This window comes from Camarhynchus parvulus, chromosome 7, assembly GCF_901933205.1.
Source record: "Camarhynchus parvulus chromosome 7, STF_HiC, whole genome shotgun sequence".
NCBI lineage: Eukaryota > Metazoa > Chordata > Aves > Passeriformes > Thraupidae > Camarhynchus > Camarhynchus parvulus.
In genome coordinates this window covers 752,950-777,303 of record NC_044577.1, presented here as the reverse complement: position 1 = coordinate 777,303, position 24,354 = coordinate 752,950, and the positions used below count along the sequence as shown (strand labels likewise).

General features: G+C 48.8%; 1 protein-coding gene across 1 annotated transcript in view; it reads left to right on the top strand.

Annotated features, from left to right (window-relative positions):
• The window catches only part of LOC115905535, an 87,726-nt gene that overhangs the window by 1,412 nt on the left and 61,960 nt on the right, over nucleotides 1–24,354 (top strand). Inside the window, exons 2-6 of the mRNA XM_030951905.1 lie at nucleotides 8,417–8,613; nucleotides 9,523–9,578; nucleotides 11,251–11,416; nucleotides 14,985–15,038; nucleotides 15,359–15,422. Of these exons, the coding sequence (XP_030807765.1) occupies nucleotides 8,440–8,613; nucleotides 9,523–9,578; nucleotides 11,251–11,416; nucleotides 14,985–15,038; nucleotides 15,359–15,422 (514 nt within the window). The 5' untranslated portion in view covers nucleotides 8,417–8,439. The remainder of the gene's footprint in view (nucleotides 1–8,416; nucleotides 8,614–9,522; nucleotides 9,579–11,250; nucleotides 11,417–14,984; nucleotides 15,039–15,358; nucleotides 15,423–24,354) is intronic.

Sequence of the window (24,354 nt, the reverse complement as noted above, 5' to 3'; positions counted from 1 at the left end):
ACTATGGTGCCCATCCAGCTAAAGGAAAAACTCTTCCCCCAGAGGGTGCTGGGCACTGCCCAGGCTCCTGAGGGAATGGTCCCAGTTCCAAGGCTGCCAGAGCTCCAGGAGCGTTTGGACACTGCTCTCAGGGATGCACAGGCTGGGATTGTTGGGGTGTCTGTGCAGGGCCAGGGGTTGGACTCCATGATCCTTGTGGCTCTCTTGCAGTTCTGGAGATCCCATGGTTCTTTTCCTGGGCACTAAAAAAGTTCTCCCGGCTTTGAAGTGCCCGATCTGGTTAGCAGGGGTCAGATGTTGGAATGTAGCTGAGGATATTACATGGGCTGATTAAATCAAGGCATCTGGCATGGATGTCCTCCTGCAGATAGGTTTCCATGGAAAACAGTTCCCATGCCATGAATGTCACCCGAGGATTGGATTACAAATCAGATGGATCTCGCGTGCTTCCTGAGACCACCGTTCCTCCCAAATGGAGCTGGTTCCACAGCCCAGAGTGCTGCTCAGGGGTCAGGCCCACAGCTCCCTCCTCCTGACGGGATTCCCCATGTCCCTGTGCAGGTGTCTCCATCAGTTCATCACCACTTTTCATTCCCAATGTCCAAAGCTGCCTCTTGGCCTCCTCTGCATCCCACACGGGGGATGGAGCCATGAGCTCTCCAGCTTGGCATGGCTCAGATCCCACGGGAACATCCAAGCCGTTTTCTCCTCGAACTCAGGGTTTTTCCATCACATCTCTGTGCCCAGACTCCCCGAGTCCAGGCTGGTTGCTGTGGATGAGTGCCACGTCTGGTGGCTGTGATTCACCCCAGCGTGCGGGAAGTCCAGCCCAGCAATTCATTTCCCTGCAGCTGCCGAGTGCTGACGTTGGCTTAGCCCCACTGGGGACAGGGAGAGAGGATTTTTCACCAAATGGCCCCGAATGCTGAAGTCCCCACGTGTTTCAGCTCTTACTCACCCTCTCCTAGCAGCACAATTAGCTGCTCAAAGGATGGGTCAGAGCCTCCCTTCGTGCAAGGTGACGTCGCCTGCTGGAGAAACAAAACCAGTTTGTACCAGAAGATTTTCATGGGTTCAGGACTTCCAAAGCCCCGTGAGAAACTGGACCTGGGCAAACTTTATTGCTGCACCTTTCACTCTTGATTTTTGCCCCTCTGTTCACCTGCAAAGTGGACAAGGAGCCGTGGATTGTGGGCACTTCAAGTTCTGAGTGGCCTGGGTGCAGCAGGTGCCCAAGCAGCGCTGAGAGCCCCACGCTGCAGCACGGAACCAGGGCACAGAGGGGGCCTGGGCTTTTTGGGTCTCCAGGCAGATGAGGGACAGGCAGAAGTTGATTTTTGGGTATGTTGTGGCTCATGGGACTTGCGTCAGGCTGCAATTCAGCAGGAGCCGGTCTCTGGCCGGTGCTGCCAAGATCCAGGAGTTAATTCTTATTCCATGAGAAGGCCAGAGCTTGCATCCAGCCAGTTCCCTGGGGTGCAGGGAAAGAAACACTCTGAGAAATAAACACAGACACAAACAAACACCAGACTTGGCTCGCGGCTTCGCAGGCAATGGGAATATCTTTTAGATTCCTGCCGAGGTAATTGGCCTGCAAGGAAGCTTCCCTGCTCTGCCCTTTGGCTCCTGGGGAGGCTCTGCTTGCCAAAATGCTTTGTGCTCCCTTGAGCTGTGCCTGGGCTGGACTCTGTTCTGCTGCCCAGCCCAGCCCAGCACTCACCCTGTTCCTGGTCTAACCTATTCCCAGGGATGTGCTCTGTGCCTCTTTCCCAGGAGCCCCACCCTCTTCTCCTGCATTTTATTCCCATTCTTGGTGCTCCTCACAAAAAAGCTTCCCCAAATCTCCCTTGCTATTGCTGAGGTTGTCCTTTCTGTGGGGTCTTTCCCGTGTTGCTGGGGTAGGATCTGATCCCACCTGGCTCTTCTCTCCCGAGCCTTCATTTGCATCACTCCACACCTTCCTGGACATCCAAGCCCAAATCCCTGATCTACCTGCGCTGAATAATGCACCAGAGCCTGAATGCTTTACCCACCTCAGCAAGGCAAACATGCCAGTGTTTTTCCAGGCTTTCAGAATTCATGGGAATGTGGAGAATCCCACACCTGACAAACTGCATCTTTCTGAGCTGCTGTGTTTCCCTCCACCCACCTTCCTTTGGGTTCCTGCAGCTTTGCAACCCGTTTTGGAGTCCTAAAATGCTGCCAAATTTCCTCCTGGGTCAGGAGGGAGAGGAACTTTGCTCCACAGCCCCCAAATCGCAGGATGGAAGCAGGTGGAGCTCAGCAGGGCTCTGTCATTCCACGTGGGAATGACAGAGGAAGCATCCCTGGTGTGTGGTGGGCTGGGTGCTATTGATGAAGCTCGTTTCAAAATCCCATTTCCAGTGTAAATGGAAGCTTGACCAAGAAAAATAGATTTTTAAGTGGGAATAAAAAGCATTGAGCTGTGCAGGGTCTAATAAATACTCACTTTGGGAAACCAATGGCTGGTTTGCAGCTTAGGCTGGAGATGCTTTTTAAAAAATCCATCATTCACCCACAGTGAAAGGCAGTTTAATTCTCAGGGATTCTCCTTCAGGCAGGGACAGTTTTCCTCAGGATCCTCTCTGCATCCCCAAAGCTTGACCTTGCCTCATGCCAAGCGGGGAAAGTGACACCCTATGGTTTTTGAATCACAAATGGAAAATCCATACTGTTTTGGAATAAACAGTGCTGGCCATTAGAGAGTCTATTTGGTTACCATTTGGTTACAACTGCACAAGGAACAGCTCCAGTGGAAAAAAAAAAGAAGAAAAAAGGAAAAAAGAGGCAGCAGTAACAGTCAATCGTCACTTTTTTTTTTTCTCCCTGCCTGGAAAACTTGGAATTTTATGGCCTATGAGCCGCAAATTAGAATTGCAGGCAACAGATAAAGCTTGGCTATAAATCCAGCTAATGCCAGTGCCTGCTGGCAGCTGCAAGGTGGGGTTTGTTAAAGTGCCCCCATCAAAATGGGCCTGAAGGGGATCTTTCCCACCACCAGGACCACCAGGTGGGTCTGGATCCCTTTGGAAGCACGGAGCATCCTTGGGGCAGCAGGCAAGGTGGGCAGGGACAGAAGAGGAGGCTGCTGCTCCTGTGGTCAGCACCTGCCATCCCAGCAGGCTCCTGCAGCCTTTCCCCCAAAACTGTCCTTTTCCTGAGGAAAGAGGATTTCTTGGCCATGTCTGCAGAAGATGAATCCCTGTACCTGTTTGTCCTTGCCCACAGGGAGTTGTCCCCTCTCTCTGGCTGTGGTTGCACTCCCAGCTCTCCCTCAGGCCCCGCTGCAGGAGCAGGACACTGCCCTCTCCGAGTTCAATCCACAGGGGCCAGGACGAGGTCTCAGGATGCAAAAAATGCTCCAGACATGCCAGACTGGAGTGAATTGCTCAAAGATGTCACCACTTTAGGGCTGCTGAGCTGGGCTGCCAAGTCTCCCAGTGCTGCACCAGAAGGATCCAGGACCTCTGGCACATCTGTCTGGAGTAACCCAGGGCAGCTCCACGGATGCTTCAGTGCCCACCCCTGGTGTTTGTTCGTGGCTAGGGCTGCTTCCAACAAGAAACAGGAACAGCCTTGGGCAGTGGCTGCTGTTCCAGGGGCCAGGAATGGCTGTGCCACCATTCGGGATGTCTGGGACATCACATCTGGGACCCTGCGAGGTCTCGGTCTGAGTCAGTGCAAGGCCACGCTCTGAGGAGCAGAGAGAGTTTGGGCTTTTCCATTCCTGCTTGGGCACTTTCAGAGGCCCTTAAATGTCTCAGGTGTCAGGGGAATGTGTGTTCCTAAATCACTGATGGACATTGGGAAGACCTGTCACCTCCCAAGCCATCAGGACAATGGTCTGAGCTGGTGGTTTTGTTGTTGACCATGGAGGGGGGACTTGGACAGCAGTCAGGACACAGGGAATGGCTTCCCATTGCCAGAGGGAAAGGATGGATTGGGATATTGGGAAGGAATTGTTCCCTGGGAGGCCCAGAGAAGCTGTGGCTGCCCCTGGATCCCTGGAAGTGTCCAAGACCAGGCTGGACAGGGCTTTGAGCAGCCTGGGATGATGGAAGGTGTCCCTGCCCATGGCAGGAGTGGAATGGGATGAGCTTGAAGGTCCCTTCCATCCCAAACCACTCTGGGATGCTGTGTTTGGTGTGTGCAGTGCTGCTGGTTTGTCCTGAAGAGCAGCTGCCCAGCTGAGGAGTCTGCAGAATAATTTTCCTTGGATATTCACAGACAGCAGACAAGGATGCCAGGGAGCATGAGGGGAGCCTTGAGTCCTCACATCCTGCCTCAGGCTTGTCAAGCCACCAGTTCTGTTGCTCACCACTACTCCTGGACTCCTGAGATCCCTTTAGGTTGAAGGCAGAACTTCCAAGGGGCACAGAGCCATTTCAGAGCAGCTCAGAATCATTCTTAAATCGATTTTCTTACAAAAAATGAGAAAGAAATGGGCTTTTTCCCCTTGTTCTCCATGCCAGCATCATTGATGGAGTATGGTGTACAGGGAAATGTATTTCCTAAACCCTCCAGGATATATTTTAATTTTTTTTTTTTTTTTATTAGAGTAATTCCTGGACAGCACCCAGGATTTGAAAGACAGATTCAGGAATAAAATCCACACAGGGCCCACAGTGATAACACCGGTTTTGCTGGTTGACTTGGGAACTAATGCACTGCATGCCAATTATACACATCTCTTCCCTTTTTTTTTCTCTTTATTCCCATTAACCATCACCATTAGCATTTGGACTCAAACAAACAAACAAATAAGCCCATTTAAATCCTGGATTTTTTTTCCCGTCCCTCCAACCATGAATAATTACAAAATAATCACCGAAATCTGGTTTCGTTGGGCGAACGTTTCCAGGTTTTGTTTTCTTTTTCAATAATCCCGGGTTCCAGCAGTCCCACCGCCCCCTTGCTTTTATTTTTTGGGAGGCAATTTCAGCTGGTCACATTCCCTGATGCCTGGCACAGCATGATCAGGGAGCATGTGAGCTTTTTTTAATGTATTTCATCTTGACTAGGGAACCTTTTCCCTGCGTTTCCTCACGGCCCGAGCACGCAACTTTTCCGAGAACACGGCCCCAAACTCCAGCCCCTGCTGCAAAAGTGGCAACATCTGCTGGCAAAGCAAGTTTGCTCCCACTTAAAATGCTGGCAGGACCTAACAGGGACTTAGAAAAATTCCTTTAATTGGGCTAATTGCATGTGGTTGGAGCCACGTTGAAGCTCAGCTCTGAGTTCAGCGTTTGGTTTATGTGGTTTGGGGTGACGTGAGATCAGGAAAAAAGCCACCCTGCTTACCTGGTTTCCTTTTCCTTGCCCCCCAGGTTTTTTTCTTTGTGCTTCAGTTTCACCCCAAAGAGAAGGCAAAATTTGCTTCATTTCGAGCTGAAATAGGAAAGAACCTGAATTTCATCTTGTTTTCACCCAGTGGGATAAATCCCCTTGGATTGTTTAATTGATGTTCCGTGTAGCAGCACTTGCTGCGCGGTGCAAGCCTGTGGAGGGCAAGGAGAGCTTCTGGCAGAGCAGGCAGGAACATCAAACTCAAACAAAGAAAGGAATTTTCACCTTTCTGTGGAGGCAGGAGCCTGCCTTGTGTCAGAGCCCAGGTGCCCAAAATGAAGGTTTTCCTTGGTTCATTATTGGAAAACCCAGTGGTGCCTTAAGATCTCATCGTGCTGCTCAATCCAGGGAAGGTGGGAGGGGGTCCCAACACAGGCTGTGTTATTTCATTGCTGAAAGCACTTCCCTGCCTCTGGGGAGCCTGTTGGGAATAACATCACTTGGCTCGTGCTCCTTTGGCAAGGACCTTATTTTCCCATCAATCCCTTTAAAATAGTTGTAGATTTTCCCCCCAAGATGCTGCTGGCTAATTTTGTGTGTAAGGGGACACACACACACACACACAGAGGCAGGAGGAAAGGTGGAGGTTTGGGAGGAGGGAAGGTGCGGATTTCTGGGGAACTGAGGGAGGGATGCGGGTTGGGAATGTTGCAGTCTCAGGGTTGAAGGAGAGGAGACAGAGTGCCAGTACCACAGAGGAGAAGGAATATTTGTCATATTTGTCAGGTTCAGGAATACCTATTGCTTCTTCCAGACTCTTTTTTCTGTTTATCTCCCTTGTCCCTTACTTTTTTTTTTTTCCTTGCTGGGACCTCAGGTCATCCCTTAGTTCCTGGGGCTCCAAAAGGAAACCCTTGGCTGGTCCCAAATGGGGGAGGCTTGTTCCGGAGATCCTTTTTGCTCTAACATGGATGTCCCGCTCTGGAGGCTGCCAGATCCCAGCTTTTCAAGGAGTAAAAACTGTATTTCAACCCTTCTGAGATGCTGGGGAATCTCCCTGTGTTGTATGAGGTCTCCTCTTGTTTCCTTGGAACCTCTCCTGGCTCCTGGGGCTCCGAAGGTGAGCCCTTGGCTGGTCCCAAATGTGAGCCAGCCAAGAGATCCCACGTGTTCAAACATGAGTACCCCACTGCAGGAAGCTGATCCCGGATTTTGAAGGGGAAAGATTGCATTTTAAGCCTTCTGAGGTGTTAGGGATCTTCCTTGTGTCCTACCAGGCACATGGAAGAAGGAGAGCAAGCATTTATGGGACAAAACATACTCAGGGACATATTTCAAGGTGCTTTCCCAACCCCTGGGTACCCAAATTTTGATTTTCCATGGATTTTCCTCATTAGCAGTGCTGTGAGAAGGTGCTCCTGGAATGAGAGGAAGGCTGAATTAAACGACTATTGAAACCTTGCAGCCAACATGGGAACGAGGCCAGCGTCTGGAAGGAAAAATATTATTAATAATCACAGGAAGAAGATGGCCAAAGTCAGAAAGATGTTCTGAACTCCTCCAAAAATAGTACAAAGGGGGTGCCAAACCCAACAAGTGAAGTAAAGTTTTGAGGGCAGGGCGAAGTGCTGAGGGAAATTAGAAGGGTGAGAGGAGTCTCAGACAGGGACACTGTGGCCTCACGAGCTGAGCTGCCCTCTGGGCTCGGGAGGATCAAAAAATTACTCTGGCCTTCAGGAAGGTGAGCAGCAGTGTGAGATGTTTGTCCTGAGATGCTGACCCAGGTGACAAACAGGGGGACAAACCCTTCATTCCTGTGGAGTGATGGCTCTTCTCTCCTGCTTTTGCTGCCCTGCAGTGAGCTGGGGGCATCTGGGATGCTCTGGTTGCCTTTTCAGCTTCAGAAAGGATGAAGACTTTTGGGACAGGCTTTAAGTGCAGCTACATCCCTCATTTCTGCTTTAAAAATTAAAATAAACCCTATTGATTCATTCTGGTGCCCCGGGCAGCCTCAGTGCCGAATTCCCAGCTCCCATTTCTCCTCCTTCTGGAGCATTTCGAGTTCCTCAGTGGTGCTCTGTTCAATCCCTGGCTCTGGGAGAGAAGGAGCCCTGACCACACACAGGCTCCAGGCTGCCCTGGAGAGCCCCGGGAGCTTCCCAGCCACCAGCACTGACCCCTTGGGGCAGGGACAGCTGTCCAAACAGAGGGACACCTGTGCAGGGAGGGACAGGGCAGCCAGAGACATCCCTGGCTCCAGAGCTGGCTCCCTGAACCTGCCCTTCTCCTTTGATCTTCACCTGAGCAGCCCCTGCTGCTCTGCTTCACCCCACGTTTGTTCTTTCCCAAGCCTGATCTCCCTCTCCTTTCCTGAGCCTGATCTCTGTTCCACCCTGGAATTACTGCACGGAGCTTTCAAAGGCATCTGAGTGTGAATCTTTCTTCCAAACACTCAGCATTCCCCAAGAGGCTTTTCTTTTCCCCATCCCCCTGGGGACCAAAGTAGGAGGCAGAGCCACCACTTTTTCTGTATTTTCCTGTATTTTTCTGTAGTGTTTTCCTGTATTTTCCTGTATTTTCCTGCATTTTCCTGTATTTTCCTGTATTTTTCTGTATTTTCCTGTTTTTCCTGCATTTTCCTGCATTTTGCCTGTTTCCAGCTCTATTTTCTCACTTATGGTTTACTCCTCCCTACAGGAGTTGTTGTGTTCTGAGAATCCCTCCTTTGTGTGGGCACTCCCATTTTCCATCTAAAAGGCAGCTCCCTCAAATGATAAAATGTTTTGGTTTTTTTCAAGAAAATAAAGAGTCAGGGGCTTTTTCTTGCCTCAATCAGACATCCTGGATCAGGATGCACTCCACACATTCGCTCATCCCATTTATACATTTGTTTCTGGTTTAGATCTGGCTAAAGTGAGGCACAGTGTGGACATCTGCCTTATTATCCAACAGCAGGTTAAATAAAATAAACCCTCCCCATGCTCCCTGGGAGGGACATTGGAATAAAGGGATTCTTCAGGCTGGAAAAGACCTCCAAGGTCACCAAATCCAATCTGTTGACATTGACATAATTTCTTTTTTTCCTCCCTTTTCTCACACATTCATTCAGCACAAAACTGACGTGTTCCTGAAATGTCCCTCGGGTTTGACACCTGGAATCTCCCTCCCTTGGATTTTGGGATGACCAAGCCCAGCAGCTTTTCCAGAGCTTCTCCAGGCATTGGCTGGGAAGAGCAATCAAGTGTGGAATATGGACTGGATTGGTTCCTTAGATTTTTAAGGAGAATCCTCCACCCTTTGGTCAAGGTCTGTGTGTGCTCTGCTCCCCTCCAGTGCTGGGAGAGGGAGGCTGTGGGAGCCTGGGATGGGATGGGATGGGATGGGATGGGATGGGATGGGATGGGATGGGATGGGATGGGATGGGATGGGATGGAGGGAGAAGGGGACAGTGGGAGTGCAATCCAGGTTTTGATGTGCTAATGGAGCTGAGGGATTTCTTACCCTCCTCTCCTCTTCTCTCCTTTCATCCAGCATTTCTGTCTGCTACACGTGTTCCCCTCTGCACCGTGCCAGAACCCTGACAGAAGGAAAGGGCAGAGAAAGGGTGGGGGAGAGAGAAAAAAAAATCTCTGTAAAGTTTCTGTTCTGGAGAGAAAACAGGACTTTATCAAAATATTAGCAGAGCACCAGCTGGTGCCGATTAGCAAAGCCCTGGGTGAGAGTTTTCCATTTACCTTGTGCTGTTTTTCTTTCCCTGAGCTGCACATGCTCTTTCCCAAATCTCCAAGGCTTTGGCCACCGAGGTTCATCCAGCTTGGGCACCATTTCAGTTCTCAAAAATGCAGAGTCCACCCAAGCTGCACCCAGAAATTGCAGCGTCCATTCACCTGTCCGAGCCTGGTTGGATGATGGGGGATGAAGTCCCATCCCTACAGGGTGGTTGGATGATGGGGGGTGAGATCCCATCCCTACGGGCTGGTTGGATGATGGGGGATGAAATCCCATCCCTACAGGCTGGTTGGATGATGAGGGATGAAGGGTCACAGGAACATCACAGGAATGTCCTCACACAACCATTGATGCTCATTAACCAAACATCATGGCTGGGTGATTTTCCCCATGCCCAGCTCGCCAAGGTGCCAGGGCCAGGCTGGATCTGATCCCCAATAGCACTTGAGGGGCCTGGCCACCACCACTCAGCACCTTTTCTTGCAGGAGATGCTGCTGCTGCTGCATCCTGGACTCCCGCCCGGTGCCGGGTTTGTGCGGAGGTGAGGAAAGTATTGCTCATTCATAAATGCGTGTTTTAAGGGATATTATTCCCCAATATTAAAGTAGAACCAGCTTTTAGGAGCAGAGGATAAAGATTTGGCTGGGAAGCCCTGAGCTGGAGGACCAATAACTTGGGAATTGCTCTGGAGTGTTTGATCTGTCTCGGGCCAGCAAACGCTGAGCCAGCGCCTGCCGTTAAGTGGAAGTTATTTTCTGCATCCACCAGAGTCCCATAAAACCATTTCCTCTGGGATCCACAGGGACAGCCAGGGCTGCTTTTTTTGGTGGTTTTTGTTGTTTTTTTTTTTCCTTTTCTCCCCCAACAATATCAATATGTAAGTGCTGAGGGAAGGAGCACGTGCTGTGTGACAGATTTAGGAGTAGCCTTAGGGCTCCATCACCTCTCTCCAAGCGGCTTTGCCAGAGTGCTGGAATTGCCTCCTATTCATCAGGAGGGAAGGCTGGTTTGGAGATTAACAGGCAGAGCTGGTCCTGCTGGAGTCCTGAAAGGTGGGGAAAAGGGCTTTTTCCTGGGCTGTGGGGCACCAAAGTGCCCATCCAGGCAGGAATGGCTCCTCACACGGGATTTTGGGAAACCTTCAGCCGCATTTTGAAGCATAACTGCACCTACTCAGCACCCTCTGGTTCCTCTGGGTCTCCCAAGAATTTTTGGAGCATAATCAACCCCAAAACATTCAGGATGGGTTGTGCCACTTTGAGATAATAATCCTGGAGGCCAGGAGTACGCAGAATCATAAAATCCCAGAATGGTTCAGGTTGGAAGAGAGAGTTAAAGCTCATCCCATTCCACCCCTGCCATGGGCAGGGACACCTCCCACTATCCCATGGTGCTTCAACCTGGCCTTGGGCACTTCCAGGGATCCAGGGGCAGCCACAGCTGCTCTGGGCAGTGCCAGGGCCTGCCCACCCTCCCAGGGACCAATTCCTAATTCCCAATATCCCATCCATCCCTGCCCTCTGGCAGTGGGAGCCATTCCCCGTGTCCTGTCCCTCCAGGCCATTGTCCAAAGTCCCTCTCCATCTTCCACTCAGCATTTCACCATTCCCTTCAGGAGGGGGTTGCTTTGGCAACAAAAAACCAAAGGACTGATGGGAGAAGCGGCATCTCCACCTGCCAAGTGATGCCTTTCACCTCCTGCCTTTGCCTGAGCCAATTTCTTTCTTTTTTTTTTTTTTTTTTTTTTTGGGAGATCTGGAAGTCCATTTGCAAAGGCTGAGGGGAAGAAAAACAACCTTGTCCCCCCTGCACCTAAGTGCTAAAGCAGACCCCAGAGGTGTGAGCAGGAGAGGAGCTGGCAGGAGATCTCGTTCTCCACTTGTGCCTGGGGGCTTTTCCCCTCGGAGCCCCTGGAAGGGCAGCAGGGAAATGATTCCAATCCCAGGCTTTCCAGCTTCCACGCTAATTTAACCCAAACTGTTTCCTAAGTCTCTGACAGGGGAGCAGGGATGAGGTTTGCAGATTGGAAATGGGGGAGGAGGGGGACGGAGGAACTGCAAATGATCTCAGCAGCCTTACAGCCATCCCCTTTTCCTGGCAGGACATGAGGGAGAGCATCCCCCCCTCCCCTGCCCCTGGGGTGGAAGGTGGAGGAATGTGAGTGCTGGAATGCTTCTCAGTGTTTGCCCTGATTGCCTTTCCTCCCCCAGCAGTTTTGGTGGTGCCCGTGAATCCAGAGCAAATGTTCCCACGTGCGTTTTCACCCGAGGGATTGCTGGGTGTCCCAGAGAAGCCACCCCTCCATGCTGTGGCAAGCAGCCACTGGGCGTCACCTCCACCTGGAGAGAAGAGAAATCTCTGGGAAAAAGTGTGTTTGAGGTGAATGTCTGCACGGATTCTCTCTTTATGCCCTGCGCAAACACCTTGAGCAGGGGGTGGTCAGCAATCCTTTCCCAATGGAGACTTCCACCCCACCCACCAGCAGCAGGGATCCTGCCTTTCACGCTCACATCTTCCTTCCTCACAACAAAAACCCGTGCCTCCATTTCCCCCTTCTCCCAAACCTGGCTCATCATTTGCTTTAAAACCTCTGTGTGACGCATCAGACCCTCAGGTCATGGGTGCCACCAGCTGCAGCCAGTTTTCCTGCAAGGGAAAAACAAGGGGATACATCCCATAATACAGGAGCATCCCATAAAGGGCAGTGTGGTGGGAACTTGTTAATTAATTAAATTCATGCATATTCATGAAGTGTTTTGTAGCTGGTCTGATTCCACCATGTCTGTTTGCATTTCCATGGCAAAATTTTTGAGCTGCCGTGATGTTTTTTTATTAAATTCCTGCTCCAGAAGTGTCTCCCCATGGAAGGGAGCAGAGCATCTCTCCATCTCCTCACCTGCTGAGCTACTTGCAGTGTGGGGTCACCGACCTGGCTGTCCCTCTGGTGTCCTTGGTGCTCCTCAGGAGTTTGGCCCAGGGGCACAGCAGTGCTGAACTGGCTGATTCTGGAGCAGGAACCATCCCATGGTCCCCTCATGGCCAGGGTACCAGCCAGGAAATGGGAGGATCTGAAGCCAGTTCTTACATCTGGAGCCCTCTCCCTGGAAATCAGCTTGGGCAGAGGTGATTTTATCCCAAGGCAATGTGAACTGGCGGTTCAACCGAGAAATCGACGATTCAGAGCAAAAGAGGGGAAATTGGGACTGAGAGAGGGGAAATTCAGACTGAGAGAGGGGAAATTCAGACTGAAAGAGGGGGAATTTAAGCGAGATATCAGGAAAATTTTCTTCTGTCAGGGTGCCCAGAGCAGCCGTGGCTGCCCCTGGATCCCTGGAATTGTCCAAGGCCAAGTTGGACGCTGGGGCTTGGAGCAGCCTGGGACAGGGGAAGGTGTGGAACTGGGTGAGCTTTAAGGTCCCTAAACCAGTCTGTAATTCTGTGATTTGTAAAGCATAAAAAATCCTGTGTGAACCTGCTTGGACACAGAGGCAGCAGAAACATTCTTTTTTTATTATTATTATTTTTTCCTTGCTCATTTGCTGCAGGGAAGTCAGACAGGCACAGTGACAAGCTGCGTTGCTTTGGAACCAAATATTTACCTTTTCTCCACGTTTCCCAGAAGGCATCAGCGCTTTTCCTGACACAGGGACACGGGAGAGACAAATGCTCTGTGCTCTGTGGATCTCATGTTTGCCTAAGCACCGAGACATATGTGCCTGTGTGCCTCCACACACACACACACACAGAGGAGATATTGTAGTTCTCCTGCTTAAATGGAGGGTAGGACACCCTTCAGCACTGCCTTTCTCAGCATTTGTGCTCTCAGCCTCCCTCACTCTTTGTCTCTGCCAATGCCTAAATCGGGAATACTGAGCAGCCACAGCTATGCAGCTCGTGGGGATACAGGAATTCCTTTGGAGGCAGCGAGTTCTGATCCCTGCAGGACAGAATATTTCTGCCTGCAACCTGCATCATCATGGCCTTGCTTTTGTGAGCACCTTGGGGCAGAAGCGAAACTTTTAAGCAGAAAGCAGCCAGCAGGTTCAGTGCCATGCTGGGCACTGTTTGTTTTCGTGTGCTTAGAGAGGAAACACCTGCTTGAGTGGTGGTGGCACTGGGTTTGGGGTTTTTAGCCCCCAAAAACACCCAGGAGAAGGTAGGAGGAGGCTGGCAGCATTCCCAAAGTGTGGCACTTTGCTCTCCAGGTGAAGGTGAGCTCCTCTGGGGACAAGGAGGGGGCAGAGGGGGCTCTGTGCCTGTCCAAGCTCTGCTGTTGTCACAAGGAGCAGCCAGGTGGGGCTGGGGGGGAGAGGGATGGGAAATTCAGCACCAACCCAAGTGGTTTTCCCTGTAAATCATCCCTGGAAGCCAGGGGACACTGCACTGGGGTGTCCATCACCAATTTTATCAAATCCCAGAGTCACTGAGGTTGGAAAAGCCATCCAAGGCCATGGAGCCCAGCCTGTGACTGATTTTGGTCACCAGCCTGAGCACGGAGTGCCATGGCCAGGCATTCCTTGGAATACAGGCAAACTTTCATCCAGGAGTACATGGGATGCAGAATTTGTGCCAATACCTGATGGGATTTGTTTTGTTTTGGTCACAGACATTGTTTTCCACCTCCTGTCCCCATAGTTTTTTAAACCCATCAATTTTTCCTTCGGTTTTTTGTGTGAGTTTTGGGTGTTTTGGTTTTTTTTTTTTTTGGCAATGAAAACATCAAGCCACACCATCCTCTGGGCAATATTTTGCCAGCCTGCAGCTGCTGAGTGAGAGCTGAGCTGTGCTGTGAGAGCTCCCTGATATTACCCATTACAACAATAAAACTTTGGCAGGGAAGCAAAAAGAAGATATTCACAACTCTCCGGCTGGACATTGGACTCTCCAGCTGCAAGATTGCTTCCTTTGCTCCAGGGGTGGAGCACAATTTCATTTTTCTGGTGTGTGATGGCACGGAGAAGATTTATTTGTTCATTTTCATGGGAGAGAGGGTGGCTTGCAAAGCGTTGGTGGGGCTAAGACAGCATGGGGTGATGCAGCCCATTGATCAGGCAGTGAATTATAACAGAGTCATGCTCTGGGCACGGCTCAGCTGCCTTTGGAAGGGAATTCCATGTTGTTTAGGGGTGCCTGGAGGTCCCTGAAGGAGGTGAGATGGATTGAGACAGGCAGTGGCTGAGGGCTGTTGCCTTCTGCACCTCCAGCTCCCCACGGCTCAAGGAGAGGTTGCCATCCAGTCCCTGCGTCCCATTTTAGCCCAAAATAATGGCTCAAACTCCCTGCCACCCCACGCAGGACCCATCCCCACTCAGCCCTCGTGCTGAGCCCCCAAGCAGGTTTTGATGTTTTGTTTTGGGGTTTTTTTGGCAATTAAAAAAGGCCCTCCTGCCTCCCTTCTGCCCAGCGCATCCTCCCCTGCCCATCCCCGTGCCCTTCCCTCCCTTTTCACCCTGCTTTTTTTTGGGGGGTGGATTTCCCTCTGGGAAGCAAAGGGAAGTGAGGGGGTGAAGCCTCAGAGGGGGCACAGCAGCACCCCCAGCCCCAAACCCTGAGTTCCTCCCCCTCCTTTCCCGGGGCAGCTGTGGCTAAAGATCAAAGCGCGAGGCAAAAAATAGCAAAAAAAGGGGAAGAGCTCGTGGGTTTTGACATCTGGAGGCCAGAAGCAGCTCCTGCTTCAGAGTTAGGCAGGAGGTGAAGGAGGAAGGGGAAAAGTGGGTTTACAGGCTCTTTTTTTTTTTTTTTTAATGAGGATGAAAAGCTTTTTTATCAATTTGTACAGGTTGCTGCTGCTTGAGGGAGCGGTGTCTGTCTTAGTCCCCTGCAAGGCCCTAATTTCAGAGTTAGGAGTGCTAAAAGCACTTATAAATAAAAGAATGGGTATTTTTCTGGCAGGCAAAACGCTGTTTTTTCTGTGATGCATCACCTGACAGCCTTATTTTTATTCCAGGGAGTGCAAGGAGCCGCCTGGGAAATGTCTGTGCTGCTTGGCTGGATGAAACAGGTGCTGTTGCTTTTGGGGCTGGAGATTTTCAACCATGAAGGTTCAAAAAACATCCCCAAATCCAAGGGGACATCCAAGTCAGAGCCTTGTTTTTCAAAGGTTTTCCCTTCTACGCTGTCTGTCTCCAGTTCTTTTGGGAATCCAGCCTCTGGACAGCACTGGAGGCAGCACAGGGTGACATTTCCCACAGCAAAATGCAATTTGCAGTGGATGAATTGCATCCAGTGTGATGAGTGATTGTGGCCATGGGACAAAATAAAGTTGGTGGAGGAGAAGTTGAGAAGGGAAATTGACAGTTGTGATTGTCTTCCTTCTAACAGGAAAAGCCCATGGAAGAAATAGAAAATGTCATTTTTGATGAGACAAACTGCTGTCTGACCCCAGGCAGGTTGAGTATCCTTGTTATTTTATCTTTTAAATTTTATTTTTTATTAGCTGTTCACTCTGTTGAAGAGTTGGAGCTGTCAGGGGGTGTTTTGTGGAGTGGCATGTGGCGTGTGGGACCCTCTGTGGTCCTTTCTGAGCTCCACCACCACAGAATATGAAAATCCCAGAATGTTTTGGGTTGGAAGGCACCTTAAAGCCCATTTCATTCCAACCCCCTGCCATGGGCAGGGACACCTTCCACCAGTCCAGGTGCTGAAATGATCCCTTGCCTGGGTGGATTGCCTTCCTGTGGGGTCAGTGACCATCTCCTACTCCTTGATTTGGCTCTAAAAGAGCTTTTCCCCTCTTCCTTTCACACCTCCTGGGCAGGATCTCCCATTTGCAGTGGCCTGGGGTGGTTTCCCATGGTTTTCCCCATTGGGAAGTTGATGCTCCCAGCCCCAGTGCCCCTGCCATGGCTGGTGGCAATGCCAAACCCTTCCAGCCTGCACTGTGCCACTTGCCCTGGCACAGGGATCAACCCTCTCCTCGTGGTCCCCAAGTGAATTCCACTTGCTCATTTCGCAGGAAAGCACAGAGTCGGGCAATGCTCACCAGAAAACTTTAGAAAAGGAAGGGAAAAATATAAATAAAATTGAGTGTGCAGATGCTGGGTGGTTGGATTGGGCAGGGATGGGAGAAGAAGAAATGCAAAAATGGGTTTATTACTTTTTTTTTTCCTCTGGTTGGGGCTGCCTTCGTGTGAAACCAGAGCTACATCCAGCAAGGGCATTTACATGCACGGATGTAGCCTTCAATCAGGATGATGTAAACACTGCTGCAGCATTTTTGGAGCGGGCTGTTTGGGAAATGTGATGGATTAAATATGACAAACAAGATTCCTGGACGTTTATTTATCCTCCTTTTGGCTGGTGCCAGCTTCATGTTAGGCAAGGCTCTGGCTACCAGACCAATGCGAGGCCTCGGGGGCAGGCGAGGCAAGGGGGGAGGCAGCCACGGGCAGAGCCTTTTCCAAGCCCCATCTAATTTAAAGCATCTTTTGCTGAGTGGTGCAGCGAAGAGGATGTGGCTAACACAAATAAAAAAATCATAAAAGGGATCAAAGTGTGTGTGCAAATTCATTCCTTGTGGCAGGAGCTCTGCCAGCTCGCTCGCTCGCTCGCCTGCTTTCCTAAGGAAAGAAAAGAAAAAATAATAAAAAAAAAACCCCAACAAATCTCCCAGCCCCCTGTGACAGAGTGGGAAAATCGCATGTCAGGATCTCTTCTGGATTTCATAAGGGCCCGAGCAGTGATGGATGGCAGGGGTGACACCAGAGCCCGTGCCAGGGGTGCACATGGAGCTCCAGCTATTTATAACCAGTTCAAAGGCACCACGGGCTGGGTGGGGCTGGCTGGGAGCTCCAGGCCACCAGGAGCATCTCAGGAACCTGACGTTACCCCAGCGCTTCCTGATGGGGGGAAAGATGAGGAGAACTTGCCTTAAAAACCCCAAAGCCCCAGGATAATGAAGGAAAAATCCACATCAGGTGGTACCGTCTAGAATGTTTGCGTTGGCCTCACCCCACACATGGAGTTGCCTTCAAGGCAGCCACCTCAGCCCTGGAGCTGGATGGATGCAGAAATGGCTCCAAGGAAGTCCATGTTTTCTGGAGAAAATCCCAGTGCTGCTCTGTGCCATGGTCATGGCTACGAAGTCCTAACTTTGATTTAAATCCGTAAAACACGTTCTGGGTGTCGCTCCTTTAAATGTTAGCTTGTCTGCTGCCTCATCCCGAGGCAGTTCTCCCAGCTCCACCACCTCATCCTGCTGTGGAAACCACATGAGACAGGCAGGCCGTGGCCGTGTTTCCAACAGGAATGACATCCCCAGAGAACAAAAGCTGAAAGAGCCTCGGCAAACCCAAGGCCGGAAAAGGAGTCGGCCCGAAAAGCGAAGGGAACGTGCCTTCAAAAATCCTGCAGCAATGCTAATGAAAAATAAACATCCATTTCTGCATCTGCAGAGAAAGGGGAAAAAAAAAAAGGAAATTCAATCAAAGCATGAGGCCTTGTTCTTATATTCCAGGAATTTGCTCCATTGAAGATTGTCAAATACTGCGTGCCAACACTTGGGAGAATGACAACAGCGTCTTTAAGTGCAATGAATCAAAGCACAAGAGCAAATTTGTACAGAACCCAAAGTGCTATTCTTAGAAACCATCCAGAATCAGAAAATAAACAATTCATCAGGAGGAGAAATGTTGGAAGTCACAGGGGAGATTAGCTCTGGTCTGAGTGGAAACAAAACCTCAAATGAGCCGCGTCGTCATTCCCACACTCGGTTAATTGCAGCATTGTTCAAGGGCAGGACCAAGGGAGCTGGATGGAGTAGATGGTGTCTGAAGAGGGGGAAAAAAGGCAGAAAATCAGTTTTCCCTTGTGGCTAGTCCAAGAGAGGTTGCTTTGCTGGGGTCTGGGATGGGAGTGTAGAGGAGGGATGAAGGGTGGCTCTGGGAAAGGCAGAAGTGCAAAGAAGGAATGGGCAAGACCTGAGATGAGGATTTGAAGGTGAGTAAGAGTTTTCCATGGTGTCCGAGGTCAGGGACACTTCTGACCACACTCAGCTTTGGCTGAGGCATGAAGGGCTTGAAGCAAACTAATCCAGGCTGCAGGTGAAATTCCTGGGCACGGGGAAGATCTCTGCCAGCCTGGATGCATCTCCAGTGCATTCCCCAACACGGGACACCCACAAACAGAGAGCTGATGTGTTCTCCCCTGAAATTCTTATTTCACGAGATAAGATTTGCATGCCAGAGCTACTGAGTGAAAACACACTACCTGTACCAAGCCAGGACAGTGCTTTTAACGAAGAGCAGCTGCCCCTGCACTTCCCCAGCCTGGGAAAACACAAAGCAGATTGTCCTGAGCCTTGGAGCGCCCTGGATCCCACTTTCCCTGGATCCCAGTTTTTGCGCGGAGCTGAGCGCATCGGGGTTCACGTTGCACACACACCTTCCTTGGCTTGCTCTTCCCTTTGGGAATCAGGGCATCCTGGCATGATCCCACCACCCGAGCATGGCCTTGCAGTGATCTTTTCCATGTAAGTTTTGGCATGGGGAAAAAGGGTATTCCTGGGCTGAAAGACAGAAACCCTCATGAGCATCGACCTGGAGCTGCTTCAGCACCTGAGTGTTCGTGGGACAGATTTCCCTGCAGAGGTTTGCTGTGAAAAATCTTCGTTTCACACAGGATATCCACAGAGAAAAGAGAGCAGGAGTCAGATAAATTTGTGTTCTTTGAGAATAAAACCGAGCAAAGCTTCTCAGATGACTCCGCAAAAATTCTGAAATAAATAACAAAAAATGGGGGGGGAGAAAAATAAAGCATGGAAAAAGAATAAGCACTAAGGGGCCTCTGGTGCTTGCAGGTATATTCCCAGTGATTCCTTTTTGGATCACACAACCACCAACAAAGTCATTATAAGTCAGTCCTTTCCTTTTATTAGCAAGAGCCAGGGCTTGGTGATTCAAACCACATTCAGTTCTCAGAAGGGAGATTTTGATCAAAGCCTTTTTAAAAATCAGATGAAAGAAGCATTGTAAAAAAATGTTCATTCAATACGAGCCAGGAAGGGGAAATGGCTGCCCAGGAGAAGAGCTGGGAATATACCAGGAAAAAAGAATTACCCCAAAACCTGACGTTGATACTATAAATAGGCACATAAAGTGTTACAAGTCAAAGAGAGTTTTACAGAGCCTGTGGTCCTTAATTCCTAGAATGAAATAAAACCTTTTAAATATGGCTGATTCAGACTACTCACATTATGCTTCAAAGTGAGGATCTCCTCTTTCTCCTTCTCCTTCTCCTTTTCTCCTTCTCCTCCCCCTTCTCCTTTTCTCCTTCTCCTTTTCTCCTTCTCCTTTTCTCCTTCTCTTCTCCTTCCCCTTTTCTCCTTCTCCTTTCTCCTTCTCCTTCCCCTTTTCTCCTTCTCCTTCCCCTTTTCTCCTTCTCCTTCCCCTTTTCTCCTTCTCCTTCTTCTTCTCCTTCTCCTTCTCCTTCTCCTTCTCCTTCTCCTTCTCCTTCTCCTTCTCCTTCTCCTTCTCCTTCTCCTTCTCCTTCTCCTTCTCCTTCTCCTTTTCTCCTTCTCCTTTTCTCCTTCTCTGGAGAAGGACAAGGAGGATGAGGAGAGGGACAAAGAGAAGGAACTGTGGAATTATTAAGGTTGTAAAAGATCTCCAGGATCATCAAGTCCAACCCTTAACTCAGCACTGCCAAGGCCACCACTAACCCACGTCCCCAGGTCCCACATCCACGTGTTTTTTGGACACTTCCAGGGATGGTGGCTCCACCAGAGCCTGTTCCAATGCTTGACCAACCCTGCTGTGGAGAAACCTTTCCCAATATCCAACATCAATCTCAGGGATGTGCAGAAATTATTCCAATTAAGTCCATGATATCTGGAAAAAATCCCAGTGCTGCTCTGTGCCATGGTCATGGCTATGAAATCCTAACTTTGATTTAAATCCATAAATTACATTCTGGATGTTGCTTCTTTAAATATTAGTTTGTTACAGCCTAATTAAAAAGTAAAAAAAAATCTATTCAGAAAACCTGAAGATGAGGGAATTTGGTTTATAAGTCACTGTTTTCCCTGTACTGGAAATATGAGAATGGGAGGTTTTGACTTGTCCAGGAGAAGTTTAATTTAAAATCAAAGGGTTTTGTGTTGTTTTTTTGGTTCCCCCCCCCCTCTTCATTTTAGGTGATTTTAATCAACAGTACAGTAATACCCAAAAATAAAGCTAGAGCCTGAGCAGCCATGACATGGTTTGGGGATGAAAACTGCTCTGAAAACATTCAGGATTTCTTACTGAAGTGAAACAAGTGTGGTATTTCATTATTATAATTAATAGTTAATTGAGAAGTTTTTTCTGAGCCCTCAAACCCTGCTTTAATGCATTTCAAATGAGATTTTTTTTTTTTTTCAGTGAGGTGCAGATTTGAGTGGGTTTAAGACAAATCAGCTCCTCCTCAATTCTCCAAGCATCATCCAGGCCAGGAACGCTTCCAGGGAAGTTGCACCCATTTTTTTGAAGCAATAGGAGTGCTCAGCAGATGTTCTCATCTGCTCTCCCATGCTCTGCACTGCACCTTGGCACAATCCTCCAAATTAATGATCCCCGATCCATTAACGATCCCAAAAGTCATCAATTCAAGTCGTATCAGATTGATTTTAATTTTTTTTTCCCCATCAAACCAACAAAATGATAGCAATTCCAGGGAGAGGGAACTATTCTGGATAAGCTCAGGAGAGAAGCATCGCCTTGCAGCTCTGAGCAAGTGGAAATTGTGCTCCAAACCCAAAGCAAAGCAAAGTAAGGATTGAAACAGCAAAGGTGGTTTTGTGTAGAAAACCCACAGTGTTTTATTTCAGAGCATGGATCGGGAGAAATCCACACCCTCAGACTTTTAAGAAACATTTTTCAGCTGAATGGCTCAGGGCAAAAATTTTGCAAAACTTTTGCAAAATGCTCTGAGGTATCCAGAACTGAGTATTTTTATTGTAAAAAATAAAATAAAATAAAATAAAATAAAATAAAATAAAATAAAATAAATTAAAGCAAAATAAAATAAAATAAATAAAGTAAAATAAAATAAAGTAAAATAAATAAAATAAAATAAAATATCAAACAAACATTTCATTGGACATAAAATCCTTGCCAAACTTCTGTGGCCTGGATCTGATGCAGAGGGAGAGGGACCATGCTGCACACCCAGCCCAAGGGACACATTTCAATCCCCTGGAGAGGCTGCCCAAAGGTAAATATTCCTCACAAGAGGGAAGGGTTATCATCCAGCAGGGATATGGCACATTCCTGGGAACTCAGGGAATTTGTGGGAGAACAGGATGTGACCTGCTCATCTTCCTGGGTCCGAACATAAACACATCCTTTCTTTTTCACTAATCTTCAAAAAACTGGAAAACGTCCTTGACAAAATACAATTTAAAAATGATAGCTCAGATTCTTTTGCTGCTTTTATTTCTTTTTTTTTCTGCTCTCTTGCAAAGCAAGTCTCAAAAGAGAAGGGCTGTGACCTGCAAAAGGACTGATGCCTTTTTCCTTTCCTTTCCTTTCCTTTCCTTTCCTTTCCTTTCCTTTCCTTTCCTTTCCTTTCCTTTCCTTTCCTTTCCTTTCCTTTCCTTTCCTTTCCTTTCCTTTCCTTTCCTTTCCTTTCCTTTCCTTTCCTTTCCTTTCCTTTCCTTTCCTTTCCTTTCCTTTCCTTTCCTTTCCTTTCCTTTCCTTTCCTTTCCTTTCCTTTCCTTTCCTTTCCTTTCCCCTCAAAAAATGTATTTTTGGGAGGGCAGAATCTCGTGCTGAATTAAGGTCTTGGCAAGACAGTGCACTTTAAGGAGAAAAATACCTGTTTAAATTTTCTTAGGTGTGAAAATGCTGCGCTCTGACATGTTAAAGATGCGAAGGTTTCGCTTGGAAAACTTTCAAACATTTTATTTTGTCATTAATATCCATCCATTGCCGTTATTTTCGTTGTTAAAAGTGGCTTGGCTTGGGAAGGCATCCAAAGCAGGCCAGAATTAATTAAACCAGAAGTTTTGTTTCACCTGAATTCGTTGTGTTTGTTTTGATTCGGAGGGGAAAACGCTGGGATTAAAGCGCAGCCCAGGCTTCGGGAGGAGCCAACCCTCTTCCCATCATCACCAGCACCTCAGCTCTGCTGCTGGGCTTGCAGAAACCCTTTCATCCCGCCGAGGGCATGGCAGGCAGCTATCCTGCATGGATAAAAGCCTGGAAAAGACCCTAAACACAATTTACAAGCATGTTACATCCACGCAAGGGCTCCCCCCCAGCCCTCGCAGCAACATCTGCGGTCGCGAGATCCGTTCCTCCCTCCCTGTTAACACCAGGTTGGAGCTCCCAGCACCAGCTCTGAACGTTTTGAATTTGTAGGCAGCTTTCAAACAGCTGCCGTGTTCTAAAGGGAACCAGACCCCAAAACCCTCCGCTGCTCCTTTTTTATTTTATTATTCTTTTTTTTTTTTTCCTTCCCCTTCAAAATGTGGAATTTCCCCCCACACCCATAAAAGTCCAACTGACTTGTGTGCTCAGATGGGCAACGTCCAGATCTCAGCCAGGGACTTGCTGGATGCTTCACAAACCACCTGAGCTTGAAGCCCAGCTGAAAATTTGGGATATTCCGTGTAGGAATGGCTGGGAAGCCTCAAAAGCAGGGCCATGTTTTGAAGTGCTGTCTGCAGCCCCTTCTCCCTTCCAGGCCCTTGCAAAGTTGCATCCCTGATTCAGAGAGTGTCTGGGATTTATGAGAAAAGGAATACATGTGCATTTATATGTATATTTATGGGCGTGTGAACCTGCCTGCGCACAAGCACATCCATCACTTCTTTAAAAACGTTTACAGCCCGTCTTCTCTATGTGTTGACTTCATAAAAAACTTGTAAAACGGGTCGTTTTCCTTTTGGGTGGGTAAAAACCTGGGAATTTCAAGATCTTGACGCACTTTGGCTTTTTGAATAAGCTTGGCCACTTTAAAACTCATGCAGAGACCCTTTGGTGTTTCTAAACAAGCGAAATATCCCTGATATTTCAAAAAAGAGAGAAAGAAAGGGTGAAACCCAAGGAGGGAACTGTTTTTCATTGTTTTACCAGCTCTGGCTGGCGTTTGTCCACTTTGGGTTTCCACGGGTTCAGAATGCCACGTTACACCTGAAACCTCAGCAAATCCTGAAATCCAACAGCTTTCCTGGATCCTGGCATCTCCCTGGCCCTGGCTGCCATCCAGCAGAGCACTCAAACACCAGCTTACGTTTCAGCACTGCTCAAGAACCAATTCCCAATTAGGCTGCGCTTAAGTGCTTGGCCCAAGAGGAGGAGCGCGGGGGATTACTCGCATTCCAGGAGTTAATCGTGTGCTTAAGGTGCTTTCCTGGATTCGGGTTGGAATAACGAGGCTGTCTTTGGGAGTGGGGGGAATAAAATAATGTAAAAATAAATATATATTAAAAATTGGGAACAGTGGAAGTCCTCTGCTTGTTCTGTTGGTGGCATCCCAGGCTGTGCTCCTGCACACCGTGAGCCTTTCCTGGGGAAGTCCAACCCGATGCCTCTGCCTGTGACCAGAGGAGCCTGGCCTGTGTGGCTGTGACACAAAAGTGTAATGATCTCAGGAAATAAAACATTCTCTCCTTGGAGGAAAAGGTCAATCGATGTCAACTCCAGCCCCTGGTGGCCAAGGAATGGTGGAGACAGGGCTCAGATGTAGAGTCCCAGGCCTGCTAACCCTCCTGGATTTTTGGGATGGCTGTGGTGGGTATCACCCCCTCTGCCTTGTTCCTACCCTCCCTGAGCAGTCACAGCTCTCAACCACATTCCTCCAAAATGTTTGTCGGTGCCACTTACCAATGAAGTCTTAAATTGTCCTTTTTTCCCCCTGGTGCAGCAGCTCTTCCATCCACTGAGGAATCCAGATGGAAGGAGGTGCTGATATGTGGAAAAAACTCTTGGCCCCAAAGAGTTAAAATGTCCAGAGGGTATCCTCCAATCCCATGTCTTCCTTGTGCCATCTTTTGGGAATCTGGCTCAATATCTGCTCCTTCACTCAAGCACTCAGGGAGCTTTGGAGCAGGTAAAGCTCAGCCAAATTCCCCCAATCCTCTGTAAGTGTTACTAAAAAAATACCCCTAAATTAGGTCCCACATTCCTGTGATCCTCGTAGTGCTGAGCAGGGAGGAATAGCTTTTGATAACAGCCCTGGATTTGGTGGTGTGGCGAGATTTATTTCCCGATCTTTCGCCCATCAAACCTTTTTTTTTCTGATCTTAATTGTCAATCACATGATATGATTTCTCCAGAGGAATGAAAATAGCAGCTATTTGTCTTGAAAATCCCCGCTTTGATGTCAGAATTCCAGGA